Source organism: Maylandia zebra, linkage group LG9 (genome assembly GCF_041146795.1).
Source record: "Maylandia zebra isolate NMK-2024a linkage group LG9, Mzebra_GT3a, whole genome shotgun sequence".
Lineage (NCBI taxonomy): Eukaryota > Metazoa > Chordata > Actinopteri > Cichliformes > Cichlidae > Maylandia > Maylandia zebra.
The window spans coordinates 30423805-30446492 of NC_135175.1; the positions used below are offsets into that span (position 1 = coordinate 30423805).

The 22688-nt window shown below is 43.2% G+C and overlaps 1 protein-coding gene across 5 annotated transcripts in view; it reads right to left on the minus strand.

Moving 5' to 3' along the window:
• drosha (drosha ribonuclease III) overlaps positions 1-22688 on the minus strand; it is a 140924-nt gene that overhangs the window by 44078 nt on the left and 74158 nt on the right. For all 5 annotated transcript variants that reach the window (XM_014414118.2, XM_014414117.2, XM_014414119.2 and 2 more), the window contains one exon: positions 13055-13125. In XM_014414118.2, coding sequence (XP_014269604.1) covers positions 13055-13125 — 71 coding nt within the window. The remainder of the gene's footprint in view (positions 1-13054; positions 13126-22688) is intronic.

Consider the following 22688-nt stretch of genomic DNA (forward strand, 5'->3'; position numbering starts at 1 on the left):
GCTTTCCTTCACTGTGAATAGGAACCCAACCTTCAAACGATTTTTCTGCAACTACTTCTTTTGTTGCATTTTACCATGCATTTTCTGTAGCACTTGAACTTGAATATTTTTAAGCCTATGTGCACACGTGTATGTGTGGACTCTGTTAAGAGAAACAGAGTGTTGTAAACCACCTGATTTGGACAGATGTACAGAAAATGAGTCAGAGAGTGAGTTGTCTATAAAAGCCACTTGATTTCCAAAGCAGCGAGTGTGCCTAACGAGGAAGAGACTCCCTCTGAAACGTGACGCTGACAAATCAGTTCACACGTAGGAACTATTAGCGCTATTAGCATTATTACGAGTAACCTCCAATGAAGTCAACGCAAAGTGGCAAAAACAGACAGTTCCTCTAGTGGCCACTAGAGGCTCTCTCCAAATGTGAGTCAACACACACATTAAAAAGACACATTTACAACCTGCTACAAAATACAGTTTAAAGGTTCAATAACCCACCTTGTAAGAGCTCTGGGGATAATTATTTTTATTACTCATTTTTAGTCATTAAACTGGAGTGCTTCACTGTGTGTGTTTTGTGTGCGTTGTTGGAGCCTTTTGGAGTGTTTTAATGGACTACGTGAGTAATATTATCGCCTTCTATCTGGTGCAGATCAACCTAGAAGTTCTTGCTTCAGTTTTGGTGAAATTCTAGAGCTTTATTAGTGTTCTCCTTCAGCGGACTCAAACTTTTTTTGCGCCACGGACCGGTTTAATGTCAGACAATATTTTCATGGACCGGCCTTCAAGGTGTCGCGGATAAATACAACAAAATAAAGTGATAGGAGCAAGACAAAAACTGTGGTATTTGGTAAATATAATAATAATAAATGTGAATTCACTGTGTAATTCTGTAACTTTATTAGCAGCGTCCTCCGGAAATGCACCAACAACATTGAGAGTAACATCCTCCTCTCTGCCCCTTAACGCTCTCTGGTCGCTATGGTAACGTGGAAACATTTCTTTCAAAATAAGACACACAACTATAACAAGGGGAAAAGACCCAGGGAAACAGCGTTAACGATAAAAACCATGAAAACCTCAAGATTTCACACCTGAGCCTCAACTCTCACGGCCCGGCTGGTACCAAACGGTCCGTGGCCCGGGGGTTGGGACCGCTGTTCTACTTAATTAGTAATTAGCCTATATGTGTGACTGTGTGATCCACCCTTGCAATTTATGAAAGGCAGCTAATGTCCACTGATAAATTAGCACTTTAGTCTTTCATCCATATAAAGCAACATCTGACTCTAAAACAATTAAAAATCACCAAATGCTAACACTGAAGCTTCAAAATGTGGAGCCCAAAACCAATGGGTGTTGTCACAGAGGCTAATGGCACTAAAAAGATATTCATATGCGTTACTGGAACGTAATTATTGATGCGTCTTTGTCACCGATTATTAATTATGTATGTCACTTTAATAATGCAACAGGAGACGAGTTTAATTACCTAAACACTGGTGGGTAGTTTTATCTCAATAACACACCATAGCAGACTACGAAAGTTTAATTTTAAACTTAACTGTAAAATAATAAGCAAGTAAAGCTTAAAAATAATGCATTGAGCAGCTTACGTCTCAACTTTTGTGCATATTTTGAGATGACAAGATAATGTGTACTAAGCATAGAAATGACAGGTCCTGTGAAAATGTACCATTTGACTTTCTCTTTTAGCCTTGACAGCTCACTCCGCTGACATCCAAAGATTGTGTTGTAGTTTCTCAACATTAAAATTAAATGTAACGCTCGACGATGATGCGTTGATAAGGCGGTGACTCTAGTAGCGCACCACACAAGGCTCTATGTAGGAAACTCCTTGTCCAAGTGCTTTCAGGTGCCATCAGTGAGCGATGGTGAAAGAAAATAGATAATTTTCAGGCCCAGAAGTCTGCATATCGACCTTACACAGTCAAGTAAGGTGGTGCTTGTAAAAAGGTGGGTTGTGATGTGGATTTGAGCAGAAGGTGAGGGGTGTTTGCGGGTGGAGTATTGGTGGGATTTAGCTTTTAGAGGAGTGTTTCCTCTGGAGACGCACACTAGCAGCGCTGGACTTTTGCCCGCCCTGCCTGTGGAGAGAAATATGTGCAAGATCAACATGTTTCCTCAACCCTACTCTGAGGTAACCACACAAGATCGAATAGTAGAGAGACCAAGGCTGAAATATACACAGTACAAAGAGAGAGAGAGAGAATAAGTCGTGGCTCTCAAGTTGTTGCCAAGGACAACGCCAGCCGGAGGCAGTTTTAGGCCTAGAGTCTAATGTTGGGTGAGTCATAGTGGTGATAGAGATGTGGAGAGGGCCTCTAAAGTACAGTATCACTCAGGTGTTTAAAAGGTTCAAGGAGATAAACCTTTAAAATGCGGTGATGGCCCACGGGGGATGGGGGGGTGGGGTTGTGTGTGGTCAGCAGCATCGAATGGGCTCCTCATCTTCTCAACGCACCCAGCTGGCAACCCATCGCCTTGAGCAGCCGATGAAAAATTCATGAAAAGTGGTCAATACGTTTGAGTAAATGCTTCCTTTTGGTTGCTTGTCCTTTTTTTCTTAGCCTGCGAGCTGGGTGGAGGAGCACTAAGTACACAGCGCCTATCAAGTCGACACTGAGCTTGCTTCCGGATGCACGCGTCGTCGGTTGTTAAAAGAACGTCGATAGCGCCGGCTAATGGATTGATTGCTTTCACACTTCTTTTGCAGGTGCACAATTTGCTTTAAAACACATAAAAGTGATTCACCTAGGCCGACGCATGTAAAGCGGCATAGGGGAAATGAGAATGAAAAGGACAAGAAGGGAGAACATGACACTTGAAATAAATAAATACATACATAAAAACAAAGGGAGAAGTGAAGTACACGAGTCGGTTCGGCTTAAGATCGAGGCTTATGATTAAAATCCATCCACAAGGCGCTCGCGATCCGCCCACATGCTGTATATAGACCCGAACAGCTAATGTTTCAATTACAGCCATTCCAAAGACAAGTCAGACAATGATTAAGCCAGCATCGAGTGGGGATTTAAGAATAACAACAACATTTTCCCCCCCCTACACACAAACACACTCTCTCTCCCAGTGTAAGGAAGGTATAATTACTAGGGGCACAAATCATCATGTACAGCAGCTGAATCACAACCATTTGGAGGATATAACTGCTGCTACAAACAGAAGGGGGAAAACACATGCAAACATGTTTATTCGAATGTCACTGACCCACCTGTAATGACATTTGAAAATAGAAGCAAAATAAAGGGCAATTTGGAAAAAATGCCTCTGATCTTCCTTTTGTTGGACTCAGCTTTAACCCAGTTTTCCCCAACCACGGTAACCCGCCTCTGCATCACCACCTGGATTCAACTAAGCAAACAGGCAAGCTCCATCATACGGTGATTATGTTTTAGCTAGTAGCAGGTTATTTACCACAAGAGGTCTCCCAGCGGGAGGCAACTTGTCTCCAAAGATTCGTGGTCTGACTGATGGCAATTGCATTGTGGTTAAAATCTCTTATAAAAGCAAGTCATTTTGTCATTTTGATTTAAAAATTGTGAAATTTTTGCATTTCTGGTCGGACTTTGAATGTAAGTACTTACATTTCTCTTTGATGTGAATTTCTGTATATGTAGACAGAAACAGACAGCAAACAAACAATATATCACTAACCAGCTTGACCCCAAAATCAATTTGAAGGGAGCAACTGATTAGCAGTTGCAAACCCGGTCCCTGCCTTAGAAGCAACGATTTCCTGGGCTATGAAACTGCAACTTCATTGCACATAGTTGAAGTAATTTTGGCCACGCCACGGTCTCCAACCACTATTTTCCCCAATGTGACTGTAGCATAACTGATAAATGGTATGCCGAATGTAATTGCTATAGAGTAAACGGCAAGCTGAGAGTAGGTCAGATCCTGTCTAAAATGAGTTCAACTGAATGCCATGAGAGGCGGTCTGATGAAGCAGCTTTTGAAACCATCTCTCAGGGATTTGGGGGTATGTCAAATGAAATTGGGAACCAATGCTTTAACCCACAGGGGAGTCGAGGCACAACCTCATTCTTGCACATACTCCGGCCTCACAAGCCAACCGTGAAGACTCAGCGTCACATCCCCCTTTACCCACACACACTCAAGCACACACAACCCCTGGGATTGTTGGCTGTCCATGATTGGGACATAATGGTGCTCTTCTCTGACAAGGTCCAGTGCTCGCTGACAAATTGGTCTCTAGCTACAGGCTGCCAATCAATCCATCAAAAGTAGTAGTGCAGCGGAGAGATCAATAAGAGATAGTGCCGTTGATCAATACTGATATAAAAGCAGCCCAAAGTCCAGAACAAAGGCTTCTGTCAGTGAGTGGTCAAGGTGATCTTCTAAATATGTGAACTAACGTCGATTCTTTTGGTGAAGTGTACCACGCAATTTATATTTGAGGTTAAGAGCACACCTTTTACAGTTCCTCTGAGTGTAGGCAGAACAGTGTATGTGAATAGAAAATGGCCCGTGAATGAGTGAATGCATTCATTCTCCAGGCTATTAGCAAAGCAAGGACACAGTAGAAGCATACACATTCTCATTCAAACACTGGCAATATTATGCTTAACTGGACAAACGGTTCAAATTGCACAACGAATGGAGAGGGACACTAGGGTGTCAAACAGGTAAAGAGAGCCAGAGTGAAAAGATAAATGAAGCGCACGCTTGTGGTTCATATAACCTTTGTGTTTCTTCTTTTACAAAGAAACAAACAACAAAATAGCTTGAATTTAAATTATAGGTACAAAGGAACTGTTGCTGTAAGACACTGAGGTGGCCTTAATATGGAGCGAGTTGGTCACCTGTATGATCATATAAACCCAGCACACTCTACTGGTACACAAAGAGATAGAAAAGCACCCACAGGGGGAAAAAACCACTCAGAATGAGTCACATTTAAAAATCCACTAATAAACCTAATTTACTTTTTGCAAAAACACTCATTTTGGAATACATGCCAAAAAAGCGGGGGAAAGGCTTGAAAAACTCAAACTGTTTTCCATCACTGCTTGAGTGTGTTGAAGTTGAGCTTCCCTAAAACCCTTTTTGGCACTGCACCCAGAAATGAGTAAAGTAAGAAGACTGTGGCAATGCCATGTCACCACAAGTTATTAATCTCTGCGCCACAGCGGCTGTCTTTGTTGTCACAGCAACCTTTTCTCAAATTTGGCTTTTGAGTGTGTGGTGGCTTCTGTGGTGGTGTTACTAAAAACCCAACAGATTAGCTGATGGGCCACTAGTGAGATAATTTTGGTGATTTTTGTTCCTTAAAAATAGTTTGTTGAAGCAGCTAGTTATAAATATCTAAAGAAAAGTTTCATTAGTTAGTACCAGACTGGACCTCTTTTGCATTCAGAACTGCCCTAGTTCATGATGGCACAGATTCAGCAAGGTCGTAGAAACATTCCTCAGAGATTTAGCTTCATTAGCATGGCAGCATAAAAAAAATGTATCAGCTGTAAATCCATAATGACATCCCGTTCCATTGTTCAAGAAACCAGCTTGGAATGATTGGAGCTTTGTGACGTGGTGAGTCATCCAACAGAAGATGGGTACACTCGGGTTATAAAGGGATGGTTATACTCAGCAGCAATACCAAGGAAGGCTGTGGTTGTTTAAATTACATTCAGATGGTACTAAGGCAGTGGTCCCCAATCCCCGGGCCACGGAGTCGTGAGTTGTTTGGTACCGGGCCACGAGAGTCGATGATTGAGTGTGAAATTTATGGTTTTCAGGGTTTTTATCACTATTTTTTAAAATCCTTTTTATCGTTAACTCGGTTTCCCTGGGTTTGTTCCCGTGTGTTATGAATAAATCTTTTTTTTTTTTTGGTACCGCTACTCATTTTATTTTGTTGTATTTATCCGCGACACCTTACAGGCCGGTCCGTGAAAATATTGTTGGACATAAACCGGTTCGTGGCACAAAACAAAAAGGTTGGGGACCGCTGTACTAAGGGATCTAAGGTGTGCCAAGACAATAAACACCATACCATTACACTACCACCAGGCCCTTTACTGCTGTGGCTCATCTGCTCAAGGTTCAAAGATTCTGCATTACTTGGATGCAACCGGTAGTCACTTGAGTCACTATACCAGGGGTCTGCAACCTTTCACACCCAAAGAGCCATTTGGACCCGGTTTCCACGCAAATGAAAACCCTGGGAGCCGCAAATACTTTTTGACATCTAAAATGAAGATAACACTGTATATATTGTTTTTTACCTTTATGCTTTGTGTGAACAACTAAAGTGTGTTGCTTATGAAATCCATGAAGTGCTACAGAGAAAATTACATTTTATTTATGTAACTAACACATTTTGAACTCTTAAATATAACAAAAGGAACGACACCCAGCTGAAGTAAAATGATCCATGTAGCAAACAAATACTGTTGTGAGCCGCCACCCTTATATCGCCTTTGGGCTTTTGGAGCCTTGACCTGACTTTTAAAAGATAATTGGAAAAAAGCACTATGCTGCTAAAAAATAAAAAAAGTAGATATTTGCAATATTCTGCCTAAGTATGTATTTTACCTGGTTAATGTGTGTGGCGGGGCGTGGTCTGCAGCGCCGCTGCAGGGGAGGCGGACGCACCTGAGCGGCACCCGCAACCTCACCGCCTTAACGTCTGTGCTATCTATGCTGTTTTGTTGGTGTGTGTCGGGCTGTGAGCTGAAAAGCTACAGCCGGCTGTATGCATACAGCAACCATGTGTGAAAAGTGGTCAATAAAGGGATGCTGAAAAGCGTGTTCATGGAAACATCGTCGGGTCTGCCGTGGTATGTTTACAATGGGACTTCTGCTCCTGAACCTCTGTGCACAGCGTCTGCAACTCGGGGCTGTACGAAGTCACTTTCAACTTTACACAGGACTGTAAGCTGTCATCTGTGAGGCGTGAGCGGTGTTTGTTTTTAACATAGTTTATGGTGGAGAATAGCTGCTGACATAATGTGGATCCGAAGGTCCATAATTGGCCTACCTGGGGTTGAAAGTCTCGGTAAATGCACGCCGTTTTGGCGGGTATACCGGCTTCCGCGAGTGTGACGTTTATTTTGAGCGATGAAAAAAATGATAAAATATAATTATATTTTTATATTTCAATATCACAATAATCTAACAATTTAGAACTACAAGTTTAAAAAGAACTAACATAAATAAAATACACTTCAGCTAAATACTTCTAATTTATTTTCCCAAACCACGCGGAGCCCACTATACGGACTAAAGAGCCGCAGGTTGCCGACCCCTGGCCTTTCCATCAGGATGACACAGCTGACACAATCAAGACTGATGACTGATGTTCGGAATGTAATTGCTAAACAGTTAATGCAGTAGTCCAGATCCAGTCTAAAAGGAGTTTAAATGAACACTTTGAACATGGCTGTTGGTAGTGATGATGGGCATTCTGAGCCCATCTCAGAGGTTTAGGGATAATGTCAGAATAGGCAACATTTGTGGGGGGGAGAGACAGTAAATAAACCTGATTCTGTGTTATTTTTCCTCTATTGATATCAAAGTGTGGTGAAGAGTTGAAAAATTCAGATGGTTTTCATTCTCTGCCTGAGTGTGTTGAAATCAAGCTGCTCTAAAACCCTTTTTGGCACTGCACCCAGAAATGAGAAAAGAAAGGTGGTGGCTAAGCCATATCACCAAAAGTTATTATCTCCGCGCCACAGTGGCTCACTTTGTTGTCACAGCAACCTTTTCTTAAATTTGGCCTTTGAGTGTATGTGTGCATGCTTGTGTGGTGGTATTAATAAAATCCAACAGATTAGCCGATGGGCAACTAGTGAGATCATTATGGTGATTGCTCCTCAAAAGAGGTACTTCCCTCAGGACATGGCATCAACATCTTTTCCCAGCAATATTGCACTGCTGTTGAGTCCAGGTTGGGAGCAATCGAGCAGCTCCCCCTGAAGAAGATGCTTCCTGCCTCTCTGCTGATGCTTTAATAACCTCCACAGTAATGTCATTAGCAAATTAGCATCTATTGTTTCCTCCGGGCTTCTGTGTGCAATGAAGCTAGATTCCATCCTCGGCAAGAGCTCCGCTGTTTGGGAACCAGAGCCAGCAAAGGTGACGTGTTGAGAGAAAAACAAGGAGACGGAAATAACTGTTGCGCTCCAGCCATGAATGCCATACCAATTAGGGAATAACAGAGAGGGTGAAAAAAAAACTGAGGATACTGTTTGTCTGACTAGGTCTTGAGGTGGAAATTACATGCATGCTTTGTTTTAGGTAGTCGGCTCTGAATTTTACCTCCGGAGTTGTGGAGCTTTTGTTTTGACTTGTCATAAGAGCGCGGGGAAACATCTGTGGGGGTAATGACATCCTGGGGTGTGAGTGGGGGGAAAGAATGCAAAGGAAAGAGAGAAAATAAAAGGGAGCGAGAGAGAGTCACCAGGCAGCATCCTTTTGTTACACAAGGAGTGCATGTGACTGATCACCCATGTGTGAATGGAATACAACACCAGCAAAAAGGGTGCGATAGAAAAAAAAAAAGTAGAGTCCTTCCGTTTTGCACTGCATCCCTTAGTTTAGTAATATAATGTGTGAAGACCCATTTTGACGTGTTAAGCTAGAAATACAGAAGGATTCGAGTGGTTCTGCAGACTCTCCTGCCTGTCCATCTCGCCGGTCTGCCCCTCCAATTCCCCGCCCGCATACCCATCATACCACCCGGCTGGTGTTTGGCTTTCTGGTCTGTGTCCATCTGTCTCCTCTCAGCTTTGTATAACAGAGCTGCCATCAGGAGGATTCATTCAGCAGGGGGTGGGGATGGGAGTGGGGGTTGTCAAGCCATACTATTTCAATCCTCAGTCTGCATGTCTGAAAACTTTCAAACTAAAGTCGAACTTCCCTCAACTTTTACTGGGAATTTTAGTTGCATGCAAACTAATCAATATGTTTATGTTGTTGTTTTTCATGGATACAAATTGCTACGCTTTTTTTGCGCCATAAACCTTTAAGTATAGTATTTCCACAGGAAGTATGTTTTGTGCCTGCACTGTGTATTTTGTCCAAATAAAGAGAGAACATGTCACCATAGAAACCAAGAAAACAGAGCATTAAAAGAAGTGGTGGCAACGGTTGTATTTGAACCCAAAAGCATCTTGTTTTTATTTTCTTCTCTAACCGTGAGTTGGCAGATTAGAGGTTGTAACCATTTCAACTGGCATGGCAGAAAAATGGGTTTCATCTTACTGTAGAGATGAACTTATTGATCGCATTTAATTGCAAATATATTACTAGCGCCAATATTATGTAAAGCATTTCACAAACCATGATCACATCCAACACTAAACCCCATGGGGAATATGTTTATCAACAGACGCCTGGTACTTTTACCTGTCAGTATAGCACAAATTGTAGGGTTGTGTGTACTCTACTCTATCTTCTAGTGGCAAGAAGTTGTATTTCTAAAGCTAATTTTTGCTCTTTCAAACACCAGAATTATACTCACTTGTTGACCTACGTGTGGATAGCTGCAGACACTGGTCGATACAAGTAGATTTTACATTTTTCAAATGGATATATAAATAGCTAGTCCATTGCAATAAATGTCTTGCAGATGAGTCTAAAGCAGCTGTATAAAGTTGGCAGGAAGATGCCCATTTACATGTATCTAAGGAGAGTTTCCCAAATCTCCTGGTGGATACTGACGTGGTACCAGGCCAGATTAGATATATCGCTAGCATGGCCTATGTCCACCCTACAGACGGGCGGGGCTGAGATAGATTTTGGTCGCCCGACTGGAGATATCGCTAGCTCCGGGACGTCGGACTAGCGATTTTGCGAGTCCTGAATGTGATTAATACATAAGTAAAAGAAATTCCTATACACTCTTCACACAATGGTCTGCTACAACACCTACATTACTGATGCACCAAAGATCCTGAAATACTGGAACACCTTCACTTGGGGTAATAACCTCTCCCTAATCCAGATAAAACAGGCCACATCTTTTTCTGGCCGACAACCACATGTTTGGACCTGAAGGTGGTGGATTCAGACTCTGATAACAACATTTAGGAGAGCCTTGCATACTCGGGATACTCAAAATGATAACACTGGAGAGAGTTTAGTGTTGTCAGTGCAATGACATAAGAATTCAACTTGGTAACAACTTTTTAGAAGTTGTAAAGTTCACTTGCTAAAAACAGCCACAATATGGTGCTTTCTTCCTTGTACTGACTGTGTACAGCTCTCCAGACAGTAATGGAGCTTATTATGATGTATAACCAGCAGAAAGACCTGACAGTGTAAAGCTGTTCAGTGCTGTACAGGCACCAATGTGGAAGAGCCGATTCCTCTGTCCGAGAAGAACCAACAAACTATCCACAGAGCCCATGCTAGGTAAGCTAGCTGCATGTTGGTAGTTCTTCTGTTCTGTTCTACTGACATTACCATATACCACTCATTACTGTTTGAGAACCCTCCTTCATCTTAATGCTTCATTTATGTCTCCAACCTTGCTTATTACCCAGTCTAAAGCAAAAATAATCCTAGCTTGCTGATCTTGTCAACAACCATACAATTTACATTGTACCTGAACATCATTTAAGGGTCATAGTGTTTATCTGAAAATGACAGATTTTTTTATATTCCCACTGAACTTTCAAGGTTATGCACGCAGCGTAGGAAAATCATCTTTGTGCATTTTATACTTGAAGAAAGTGACTTATAACTTTATTATTCTTATACTGACCACGCTAACTCACTTTTTGCTCATCTCCAGGAGAATCAAACATCTGAAGGGAAACTTTTAAAAAGACCAAAGAATATAGAACACACATCCCAATTTGGCCACCGTTATAGCCTCCTGTTAGAGTTTAGAATGGATTTTAAGATCTTGCTCATTAGTGAAGTGTTGAATGGTTTAGCTTCTGTGTAGTCCTTTCAGCCTCTCTGAGCTTGAATGTCCTTATTCCTCCATTAATCTTAGATCCTCTGATACAGTTCTTTGTAGTTCTTATCTTTATTAGCAAGATCAAATAGAGAATATAGATAGAGCACAATTTAAGCTATAACTATTCTGCACCTCACGTTATAATCACTGTCCACTTTGTTTGCCTTTGTTGCACAAATAGAAGGATGATCACACTGATAATTCTTTCACAAGCACAGTCAATGTTCCTCTCCCTGTGTGATACAACAAATACCAAACATAGTGTCCAAGGCCATCACTATATATGGACCAGCAGTTTTTCTCTGTAGCCCTATTTATACATCTGCATTTGGCCTCAGTCAGAAACCCTTGTGTGAATGCTTGGGTCGCTAGCAGATTGCCCCGCTTACTTGTAGTTGGCATGGGAGAAACCAAATTGTTTGCAACCCTACGTCAATTACTGCCAAGAAGCAATGAAACTTGAAAAAGTACAATGCAAACCAGAAATGGACGATGCTCACCTTCAAAATAAAAGTAGCAACTTAACATCATAACTACCATCTTTCAGAACATGCACTTTACACTATCACTCGGCAAGCAGTTGGCAAGTGTTTGCCAACGTTTCCATCTTCCACGCAAGCTACATGTGACGGCAGCAACGTGTTGGGGCCAAGGTTTTCACAGGAGGTTTTCAGTAAAGTTTATATTTCTTTACTGACTGATTAGAAACTTCCAACATTTCCCATCTGGCTGGGGATTACACATTTTTCCTAATCGACAGATGGTTGCCAGGGGGTTGGTGTCTGGTCTCTAGGCCTATGCGATTGGGGCTTTTGTACACATGTTTGTGTTTTTAAATCAGCCTTTATATCTAATGTACCCTATCCTCAGTCTGTTCCAACAAACATTCGACTGCTATTCATAAAAAGGATGTAAGAATACTTGCGTTATAGTGGTTTTTTATCCACATCCACGGACTCAAAAATATGTTTTTAAAGGGGAATGTCTTGTTCTAACAAATAAAAACCTCTGCATGAAGACAGATGAAAAGCTTGATAACTCCTGTTGATTTTCATGGCCGCAGGATGACAGCAAAACAGAACCAAGGACATTTTCAGCTTTGCAGGCAGACACAAATACTCAATAGGCAGCCTTACAGTGGAAGAAACTCACTGTAAAATTCGGCCAACTGAAGGGGGGAAGAAAAAAGAATCAAGGCCAGCTGTTCAATCAATTAAAGTGAAAAAAAAAAACTTAGTAAAAAGGTAGAGTTTGGCACAGAACACTGAATAATTGATCTCGAACCCTTAAGACAATTATGATATGTATTCACTTGATGATCATCTTCTCTGGTAACTTTTGTGGTGTGAGGTTTTAAAAGATTCAGCCCTGAAGTCTCTGATCTGGTTTCTCAAAGACTACAGGACTTGTTTGATAGAGTTCTTTGTGTCATACAGTGTGTGGGAGTCACCGACTGATTCTCAGCAAACAACCTCAATAGCCAATTAGAAGCAAGCCTGCTGCTACTTACTAGACTAGTTGCAAGTTATTTGATTGATTCAGAACATCTCTAGCCAAGATAAATGCAAAATACTGATTCATTTATTAATTATGCATGCCTGCTGAGCTCATCCACACGTACACACTTACAAACAATAGCAGGTGTCCTGCTCAGGAGTGGCGATCTGCAATATTCAACATCCTCAAGTTAATTTTTCAAACTACATGAGCTGTTTTTCCTGCTATGGATTAATCCACATCTCATTTTTTCCTCAGTTATATTGTTTCATCTTTGTGCATATCAGCGTACACACAAAAAGCAGCTAGTCAAAAGTACAGCAGGATAAAGCGAGATTTTGTGAGATCTCAGGTTCTGGTGCTGGCAAGGCCTCAATAATATGCAATGTGTGGTATGTTGCCAAAACATGCTGTGTGTGGGTTTGAGAGAATAAAAGAGACGTCTTACACAGATCGAAATAAGAAAATCTTGTCTGCCGCTCAGCTCTGTGACTCAAAGAGAGATGCGCATACCCTTGCAAATACGCTTCCTGTGCAGCAAACCACAGTGTGGCAAAGGGCAGACACCAAATCAGAGTCAGTTACCTCAGAGTTGAAAAGCAGCCTCCCAAAGAGCTGCCGGGCCTCGTCCAAGCCTCCTTCCAAATACACGGCCCCTGAAATGAAAAACAGGAAATAAGAAACTTACTTTATTTAGAGGTGTGTGCAAACAATGTAGCTGTGCTGCAATTTGTGAACCTTACTTTGTACAACATGTGAAATGTTATTTAACATTAGTGTGAAAAAGCACGTCCTTCCACCAGTGCGGTGTAAAAAACTTCTACCAAATCTGAGGCAATATCAGAGTTCTTTGCTAATGGAAAACTTAAAATTAATTGAACTCCGCAATGAGTTATAATTGCTTTTTTAAAAGTAGGAGTGCATTTTTATTGCTTTTTCATGGTGAAATGACCTCAGGGTTCCAGTGCACATCCACCTCCCCCTTGTCAGAGAGCAGGATGAGAAGGACGAGGAGGAGGGAGGCAGAGATGGTTGCATCACCACTCCGAGATGTAACCAGCTAAGGTCAAAGAAACCTTGAATTTCTGTCATGCTGGGCCTGCCTCACATGCTTAGGCATGAACACGGACAGCATTTATAAAATGGTCTTAGCCAAGGTGACTAATTTGTTTGTGGATCCGAATTGAGAATTCTTTGCTTTTGTGAAACAGGACATGAAAAGCAAGAAATCTACCAAACTGTCAAACACGAGGACATGGCTTACACTAAACCCTGATCTTTTCTTAGCACTCAAAGCGCTTTACACAACTTGTGCATTCACCCATTCACACAAACACATTTTCAAAGTGCTTTCCAACTAACGTTCACACACACTCATACTCCGATGGATGCATAGGAGAGCCAAGTATCTCCTAGTAGTATCTTGCCCTAGGATATTTGGCATGCAGACCAGGAATCGAACCACCAACCTTCCGATCAGTGCTCTACCGCCTGAGCTACAGCCAACCCCAACTACTGGTGGGTAGGGAAAATGTACATTCCCCAACTGGTTGGCGAGTGATTGCTGGAAGTTTGTAGGTAAAACTGTTTTAAAGAGATATTTGGTCTTGCACCAGAAACCTCCAGATTTCAACTGGTGCAGTTGCTTGCAGTTTCCATGGAAGATGCTGATTTGTCTTCAACATTCGGCAACTGCTGATCAAGCTGGAGTGAAAATGAAAAATGTGGCACAAACCAGAAACAGAGATTGTCCGCCTTCAAAAGAAAACATATCTTTTGAAACACGCTGGTCGCACCAGTAACGGACCACCTTTATTCTGAAAGTGAAATGTCACTATTTCGAGATTGTATTGCACTACCGTTCAGCAACCAGTTGGAAAGGTGCAAACTTTGCCAACTACAGGCGACTATTTTAGCAACAGCCAGCAACCTCTGCAACCACCCACCAACCGATTAGAAGATGCACATTTTTCCCAACAACTGGTGATTGTCAGGCAGTTACTGAGTCCACTTTTTCCCATGAACTTGCAGCAACCAGAGGTCTCACCCCCTACTGGCCATTGTGAAGAATGCAGCTTTAAAAGAGACAGGTCACCCCAAAATAAAAAGAACTTTTTTTCCTTCTGGTCTGTGTTTAGACTGTTTCGTGAGTTGCCACTTTTTAGACATTTTGGCTTTCAAATGACTTGCCTTCTCTTCAATATAGTGGAGCAGCATAGCACTTGTCTTTTGTTATTCGAAGAGCTTTGAAAAACCTAGCAAGAATGTCTCACTTCAGAAATAAGTGACTTCGTCAACGCTCACAAACCTTGTTTGAGCAATTTCAAGTAATCACAGTGCAAAAAGTATGCATCGGTTTGTGACTGAAGGCCCACAGTTGTGACACAAAAGAAAAATGAATGATCCAAATTAATGGCTAAAAGTTTACACTGCTTGGCAGCTGTCATCTACTAATAGTAAGTTTGGCAGATTGATCCCCAGCAAAGTGTCCTTGGGCAAGACAATGAATCCCGAATTCCTTTCCATCCGTTCATACATGATCCATCCATCATTCACGTAGAAATGCAGAAGTGCTTTGAGTGCTCAGTAAGAGCAGGAAAGGGTTATCTATTTGCCTCTTACTTCAGCAGACTTCAGAAAGCAACATAAAATTGCTCAATGAAGTTTTTGTGGGTTTTTTTTTCTTTTCTTAGAGTGACTGAGTCATTATTCCTGAAAGTGGACATTCCTCAAATTCAAATTCAAATTTTATTTGTCACGTACACAGTCATACACAGTACGATATGTAGTGAAATGCTTGGACAACTGCTCGTGACCTAAAGAGAACAAAAAAGGAAAAGGCTATGAATAAGATAGGAAATAAATATGAAAAATTAAAAAGGGTAAATTTAACTAGGAAGGAATAAAATATAAATTAAGGTTAAAAATGAAATAACTGTACAACACAAATTAGAATGAAGGGTAAATTTAACTGGGAAGAATAAGATAAAGATAAATATATAAATTAAAGTTGAAAATAAAATAACTGTACAACAAAATACACAATACACAATATAGAACTATATAAGAATGTATGAAGAAATCTAAATCTAAATAAATATATACACAATAACAGCAGCTGTACAAGTATTAACCGGAAATGAAGAATATAGTGACCAGTGTTGTGCAAAACCAAAGTCCAGAAAGTCCAGTGTGTGTGTAAGAACCATATGTGTGGGTCAGTACTGTGTGGTGGTGTGATTGAGAGACCGTATCGCCTGCGGGAAGAAGCTCCTCCTCAGTCTCTCTGTGTTGGTCTTCAGGGAGCGGAATCGCTTTCCTGACCTCAACAGAGAGAACAGTCTGTTGTTGGGATGGCTGAGGTCCTTCACGATCTTCCTGGCCTTGGTCCAGCACCGCCTGCTGTAGATTGAGTGCAGGTCAGGGAGCTCGGAGCGGATGGTGCGCTCAGCTGACCGCACAACCCTCTGTAGAGCTCGTCTGTCCTGCATGGTGCTGTTCCCGAACCAGGTTAAGATGTTTCCCGCCAGGATGCTCTCTATGGTGCACGAGTAAAAGTTCCTGAGCACCTTGGAGGGCAGTTGGAAGTCTCTCAAGCGTCTGAGGTGGTAGAGACGCTGTCGGGCCTTTTTCACCACGGTGTTGATGTGACAGGACCATGACAGGTCCTGCGTGATGTGAACTCCGAGGTATTTGAAGCTGTCCACTCTCTCCACTGGGCACTCGTTGATGACGGGGGTCTGGTAGTTCCTCTCCTGCTTAGTGCTGAAGTCCACTATCAGCTCCTTTGTCTTACTGACGTTTAGAAGGAGGTTGTTCCTCTGGCACCAGTTCTCCAGATTCCTAATCTCCTTCAGGTAGGCCGTCTCGTTGTTATCAGAGATCAGGCCCACCACGACGGTGTCGTCAGCAAACTTGATGATGGTGGTGGAGCTGGTAGTGGCCACACAGTCATATGTGTACAAAGAGTACAGCAGGGGGCTCAGAACACACCCCTGGGGGGCTCCAGTGCTGAGAGTGGTGGAGGCTGAGACATGTCCGCCCATCCTTACTGCCTGTGGTCTGCCAGTTAGGAAGTTGGAGATCCACTGACACATAGATGAGCTGAGTCCCAGATGCTCCAGCTTGGTGGTGAGTGTGGAGGGAATTATGGTGTTAAATGCAGAGCTGTAGTCTATGAAGAGCATTTTAACATAATTCCCCCTTCTAGTGTCCAAGTGAGTGAGTGATGTGTGGAGGAGATGAGAGATGGCATCGTCTGTGGAACGATTTGGACGGTAAGCGAACTGTAGTGGGTCCAGTGTGTCTGGTAGTGAAGAAATGATGAAGTCTCTGACCAGGCGTTCAAAGCACTTCATCACTACTGAGGTGAGGGCTACAGGGCGATAGTCATTGAGAGAAGCAGGGTGGGGTTTCTTCGGGACAGGAACATGATGGACTCTTTGAAGCATGTGGGGATCACCGACTGAGATAAAGAGATGTTGAATATCTCAGTGAACACAGGAGCTAGCTGGTATGCGCAGTCTCTTAGGATACGACCTAGGATGCCGTCTGGTCCTGCTGCTTTCCTGGTGTTCACTCTCTTGAAGGCTCTCCTTACTTCATGCTCGGAGATGACGAGCACGTTTCCGGTGCTGGCAGTATCTTCCTGTCTGCAGCCGTTAGCGCCGCTAACACTAGCATTGTTGGAGACCTTAGCTGCAGCCTCGAAGCGAGCATAGAAAGTGTTCAGCTCGTCTGCCAGAGTCACGGCCGCGTTCGTCATACCGGTTGTTGGTGCTTTATAGTCCGTTATTGTCCTTAGTCCCCGCCACAGGCTCCTAGAGTCACTCTGTTGGAGTTGTGACTCTAGTTTCCTCCCGTAGCGCTGCTTCGCCTCTTTCACCGCCCTCCGCACGTTATATGACGCGGCTTTGTATGGGTCCATGTCCCCCGTCATGAGTCCCGTGTTGTAGGCAGCGGTGCGGGATCTCAGAGCGTCGCGGATGGTTTTATCCACCCACGGCTTCTGGTTGGGAAACGTTGTGATAGTCTTTGTCTCCACGGTATCATCCGCTAGTTTCCCGATGAATCCCACAACCGCTTCCGTAAACACGTTGACGTCATCGTCTGAGCTGTTTCTGAACATGCCCCAGTCTGCGTCATCGAGTGCGTCCTGTAACGCGGCCACCGATTGATCCGTCCAGCGCGCGACCTTCCTCTGAACCGGAACTTCCTGTTTCAGCCTTTGTTTGTATTTTGGCATGAGGAAGATGGCGGCGTGATCAGATTTGCCAAACGGGGGGCGGGATTGTGCCTTGTAGCCGTCCTTGACCGTAGTGTAGCAGTGGTCCAGTGTCCTTTCACCCCTGGTGGGGCAGGTGATGTGTTGATAAAAGTTCGGCGCTGCGCGTTTGAGGTTGGCGCTATTAAAGTCCCCCGTCACAATAAGCGCAGCGTCCCGGTGTTGTGTCTGGTGCTGTGTGAGTGCCTCATGCAGCTCGCATAAGGCGGTGACCGTGTCCGCTTGTGGTGGAATATAAACGGCACTTACAATGACCGATGTAAATTCCCGAGGTAGATAAAAAGGACGACACATGATGGACAGTAGTTCCAGATTTGGTGTGCAGGAGCGTGTGAGAGGAACAACGTTCGCACTGTTGCACCAGTTGTTGTTCACCATTAAACACACGCCGCCTCCCCTTGACTTCCCCGAGTCCCGTGTCCTGTCCATGCGGTGAACCGAGAAGAACTCGGCCGGCTGGATGGCATGGTCCGGCACCGCTGGGTTCAGCCATGTCTCGGTGAAGCAGAGGAGATTGCAGTCCCGAATGTCTCTCTGGAACTTTATCCTGGCCCTGAGGTCGTCAAGCTTGTTCTCCAGTGACTGGACGTTGGCGAGGCAGAGGTGTGCGGTGTGCACGAGCTCTCAGCCTGTTCCTGACGCCGGCTCACTTCCCTCTAGGCCGCCGCCGCTTCCCTTTGTTCTCCCTCGAGATCTCACTCGGCCAGCTCGGATCCGGAGTTAAAAACTTCGAATTGTGAGTACATTGTATACCAATAGAAACAAGAGTGTCACTGTCATACCTAATGTACCCAATGGTGATGATTTTGCCGATTTAGAAACGCTGAAAACTAACTTAAAAAACAAAGACAAAGAAAAAGTGGTCGGAGCAGTCGTGACGGCAGCCGACCTCACCGGCGCCATCTTCACTTTCCTGCTGAGTTTTTCAAATGCATTTTTGGTCTTTTAAGCACCCCAAGGTGGGTGTCATTTAGTTCCATTATATGTAATATAAGGCAGACAGACGATATCTTCAAAACTGGGCAACTCACACCAAAACAATTCTGATGAATAAACAGCACTTCATGCCACAAGAGAAATATGTTCATTTGATTTTGGAGTGAGCACTCTTTTTAAAGCAGTGCTGTGTACTTCTTGGGCTGTGAATAGACCCGACAAACACATACAGACATATGTACTTCATCTTCGAACCCCCCCACGGACAACGTGGACAAAAGTATAATATCTTTTTTGTCACTCGCCCACAATCTTGGACATGAGTGTTGGTGCAGATGTCCGCTGAATCAAACCTGAATTGCGAGGGGGGGATAAAAACATAATAATATTCTGCACAACATGTGCATACGCCAACACACAAAAGGAACAGGACAAAGGAAGAAATTTGGTTGAAGATTGGTCCCAAAATGAGGAGATCTGCTGCCACAGCAAGCAAAGAACAAGACAAGTATTCCAGATTTCTCCCTCTATGGGAATGATACGCCACTTCTTCGGCTCATTCTGCTGCAGCAGTCAGCTTCTTTTCACAAGTCAACTCCCCTTTGTTGTTTTGCTCCTCTACTGTTTCTACTAAAATCAGTGGAACTATCATGGTGCCTTTAAGCTGCATACAACTTCAAACCATCACACTTAGGGTGGCTCATTCAATTTAGAAAGCAATAACCACCTGGCAAATTGGGTATACAATCGTGCAGCGGTTTTTATTATGTGCATAAATGAGCCAGTGGAAATGGGGCGCGGTGCGGTCGCAAGACTAAATGCGCAAACTGCTTTCATGGACGACATCAAAAACATATGAGGGATTCATCATCTGGGGAGGGGAAACTGCTTTCAGATGGCTAACAGGCCATTTACACACATACACACACAAACAGTGAAGATGCTGCCTACATAACCAAACCATAAAGAAATACAAACAAACTACCTAGCACACAAACAATCACAAATGGACTCCCACTCTATGTGCTTTTCATGCTCTTTACTTCTAAACAGAATGGGAAATTACTACCAGCCATTGCCCAAATGTTCGTAAAATTTGATTAAGCCTGCCAACTTTGTCTCACCCAGCAGCCACTTTGGCAAGTAAAACACTCAATCATTTAGACACCCTTTACTAATACAAAAATCTAGTTGAGTGCTAAACTAATGAAAGGAGCTTGTGAATTCTGGAAGACAGCAGCCACAGTGGCTATTAGACAAAAACTCGTTTCTCGCCATGCTTTGGACCGTCCTAGATGTGAAACAGAATATGCCTATAAATCAGTATCTGTAAATCTATAGCCTCTTTAAAGTCAGCACAGCAAGACATTAAAGCCCTTGCAGATGTGTATCACTGTGAAAGCCCTCTGTAATCTTGGCACGACGAAGGCGAGCGTCTCACTGAGGCCGACCGCGACAGGCTCTAGAGACAGGAGTGGTTCGCCTACAGGATGTTTTCCACTAAGCAGCAGCACTGAGATTTGTGGTTTTACCATAATGCGGACCTCAGTTCTAGATGCTGCTACAAAGCAGATGTTACCTCTGGAAACCAGCTGTGAGAGTGCAAGAACTCCCTCTCAAGTCCAACTTCTCAATGTCTTTCAACTACTACTCATAACGCATTCATGTGTGCGAGCACCGATGCTACGGGGAGAGTGGGTGTGGCCGGGAGGCAGCTTTCTTCATGTTCTGATGACACTGCAGATTTGGAAAGTTCCCCAAATGGAGGCTTTAAAGTTGTTGAAATTCAAAGTTTTTTGCTTCTTATAAGATTTTCAAAACTTTTTCCAAGTGGAAGGAGAATGTAGGGGTAAGCGGTTAGAAACCAGGAGAGCCTCAAGGGATTTAAAAAGGTATTAAAAATCTCAAAGCAACACCTTTGGTGTCAATCAAAGGGCCCAGTGGATGAAGAAACCAAGATATGCAGTTAAGTCTAGCGAGAACACACTTGACAAGGAGGCTGTCCGTGCAAAGAGTGTGCCCCAAAGCAATCCAATCAAACACGCAACTTGCCGCAATCATTAAACGGAGATGTGTGCTTCTCAGGCCACCCCGTCAGCCTGCAAACTTGAAGCTGACGCCCTGAAGACACACGGCCCACAAAAACACCCGAACAGCTCGACTGGTAATTAAATGCTAGCATCTCTCTACAGCTCATCTTGCAGTAACATCATGCCCTGGCCAAATCACTCTGCAGTCTCCGGGCTCCAGTGCATTCAACACTCAGTTGTCAGTTCTGCCTGAGAATCCAGTGCGAAATGCAGGAGGTCTACAACTATTAAACATCTCACAATAGCCATGAAAATCATAGCAAGCGTGCCCAAAGGACATTATGATTCACTTAGCTTCACAATAATAATAACACAGACGTAAGACCGAAGTTCAGCAGCATTTTACATGAATCTGAATAGAATATGAAAGTGCTATTTTCCTCCAAATCCCTTGTTAAATGTATCGAGTTTAAGCCTTTATGTTCAGATAACCAACCTGAGAAATGACTCACTATTTAAGACCTCAAAGTTCAGTTCACTAAAACGTCTTTTTCCCCAACCTGGATCACCTGTTTGCTATGTTGATAAATGACTACATAACTTATTTATTGCTCTTTATAGCCTTTGTCTTGATTTGTTAGCCTGGTTTAATTAAGAAATGTGCTTTCAAAATAAAAGTGAACAAAAGATGTAATAAAACGATGTAATAAAAGCTGAATCGTATATAAAACAGACAAATACATTCAGATCTATTCTTCTATGAGACTCCAACTGCAAGCTCTACCAGTAGGACAAGGCGTTTACAAGCCAGCCAACATGCATTACCTCTCCAGTCCTGGATATGCCCCAGAGTGTTTTCCTGGTTGAACATGCCTGAAACACCCCACCTTCGAGGGGTCCAGGAAGCATCCAAGTCATGCGCCATTTAAACTCACTCTTTTCCAGAGGAGTGGTACCTCTACTCAGAAGCCCTCATGAATGACCAACCTCTTTATCCCATCTGAGGAAAAGCTACAGACACCTTTGGGAGGAAGCTCATTTCCGCTGCTTGAATCTGTGATCTCATTCTTTCGGTTACTAGCCACAGCTTATGGCCATAGGTGAGGCTAGGAAAGTAGATCGACCAGTAAATCAACAGTTTCACCTTCACGCTCAGCTTCCTTTTTAACACTACAGACCGCTACGGCGTCTGCAGCACCAATCCCCCTGGCATTCTCCCACTCCAGTCTTTCCCCACTCATGAACCTTGATACGGGATACTTGAACTCCTCCACTTGGACCAGTAACTCCTCCCCAGCCCAGAGAAGGCAATCAAATCTTTTCTGGGTGAGAACCATGACCTCACCCAGTGTGAATTCTCATCCCAGTAGCTTTGCACTCAGCTGTAAATTGCCTCAGTGCGAGCTGGAGGTCGCCTCTCAATGCAGCAATAACGACTACATCATCAGTAAAAAGCACAGGCATGATCCCCAAGACCACCAAACAGGAAACCTTTCACCCCTTGGCTCTGCCAAGAAATACTGTCCATAAAAGTCAAGTCAAGTCAAAGTCTCCTGTAGCACATTTTAAACAACATCAGCTGGCCAAAGTCCTGTATAGGACATACAAAATATAAACTAAGTGTTGTCACTAAATCAATATTAAATATACACTAAAAACCGCCAAATAAACAAAGTAAATAAAAACAGAATTGGCGGCAAAGGCCTAAATCCTATTCCCATCAGGAACAAGCCCCCATAGCACTGAGAGACTACTAAAGACTGAAAGGCCAAACTCCTACGCACCCCAAAGTATATCTGAGAGAATAAAAAACACTCCAGTCTTCAACAACCAGGATGAAGAGGACTCTGAGCCTCCTGAATTTGAGGCATTCCCTTCACCAGCATCCTGGCATAGAGTATAATCCCTCTGAAATTGAAGCACACCTTCCAGTCTTGCGTCTGAAAATGGGGGGATCAGCACCCATTTT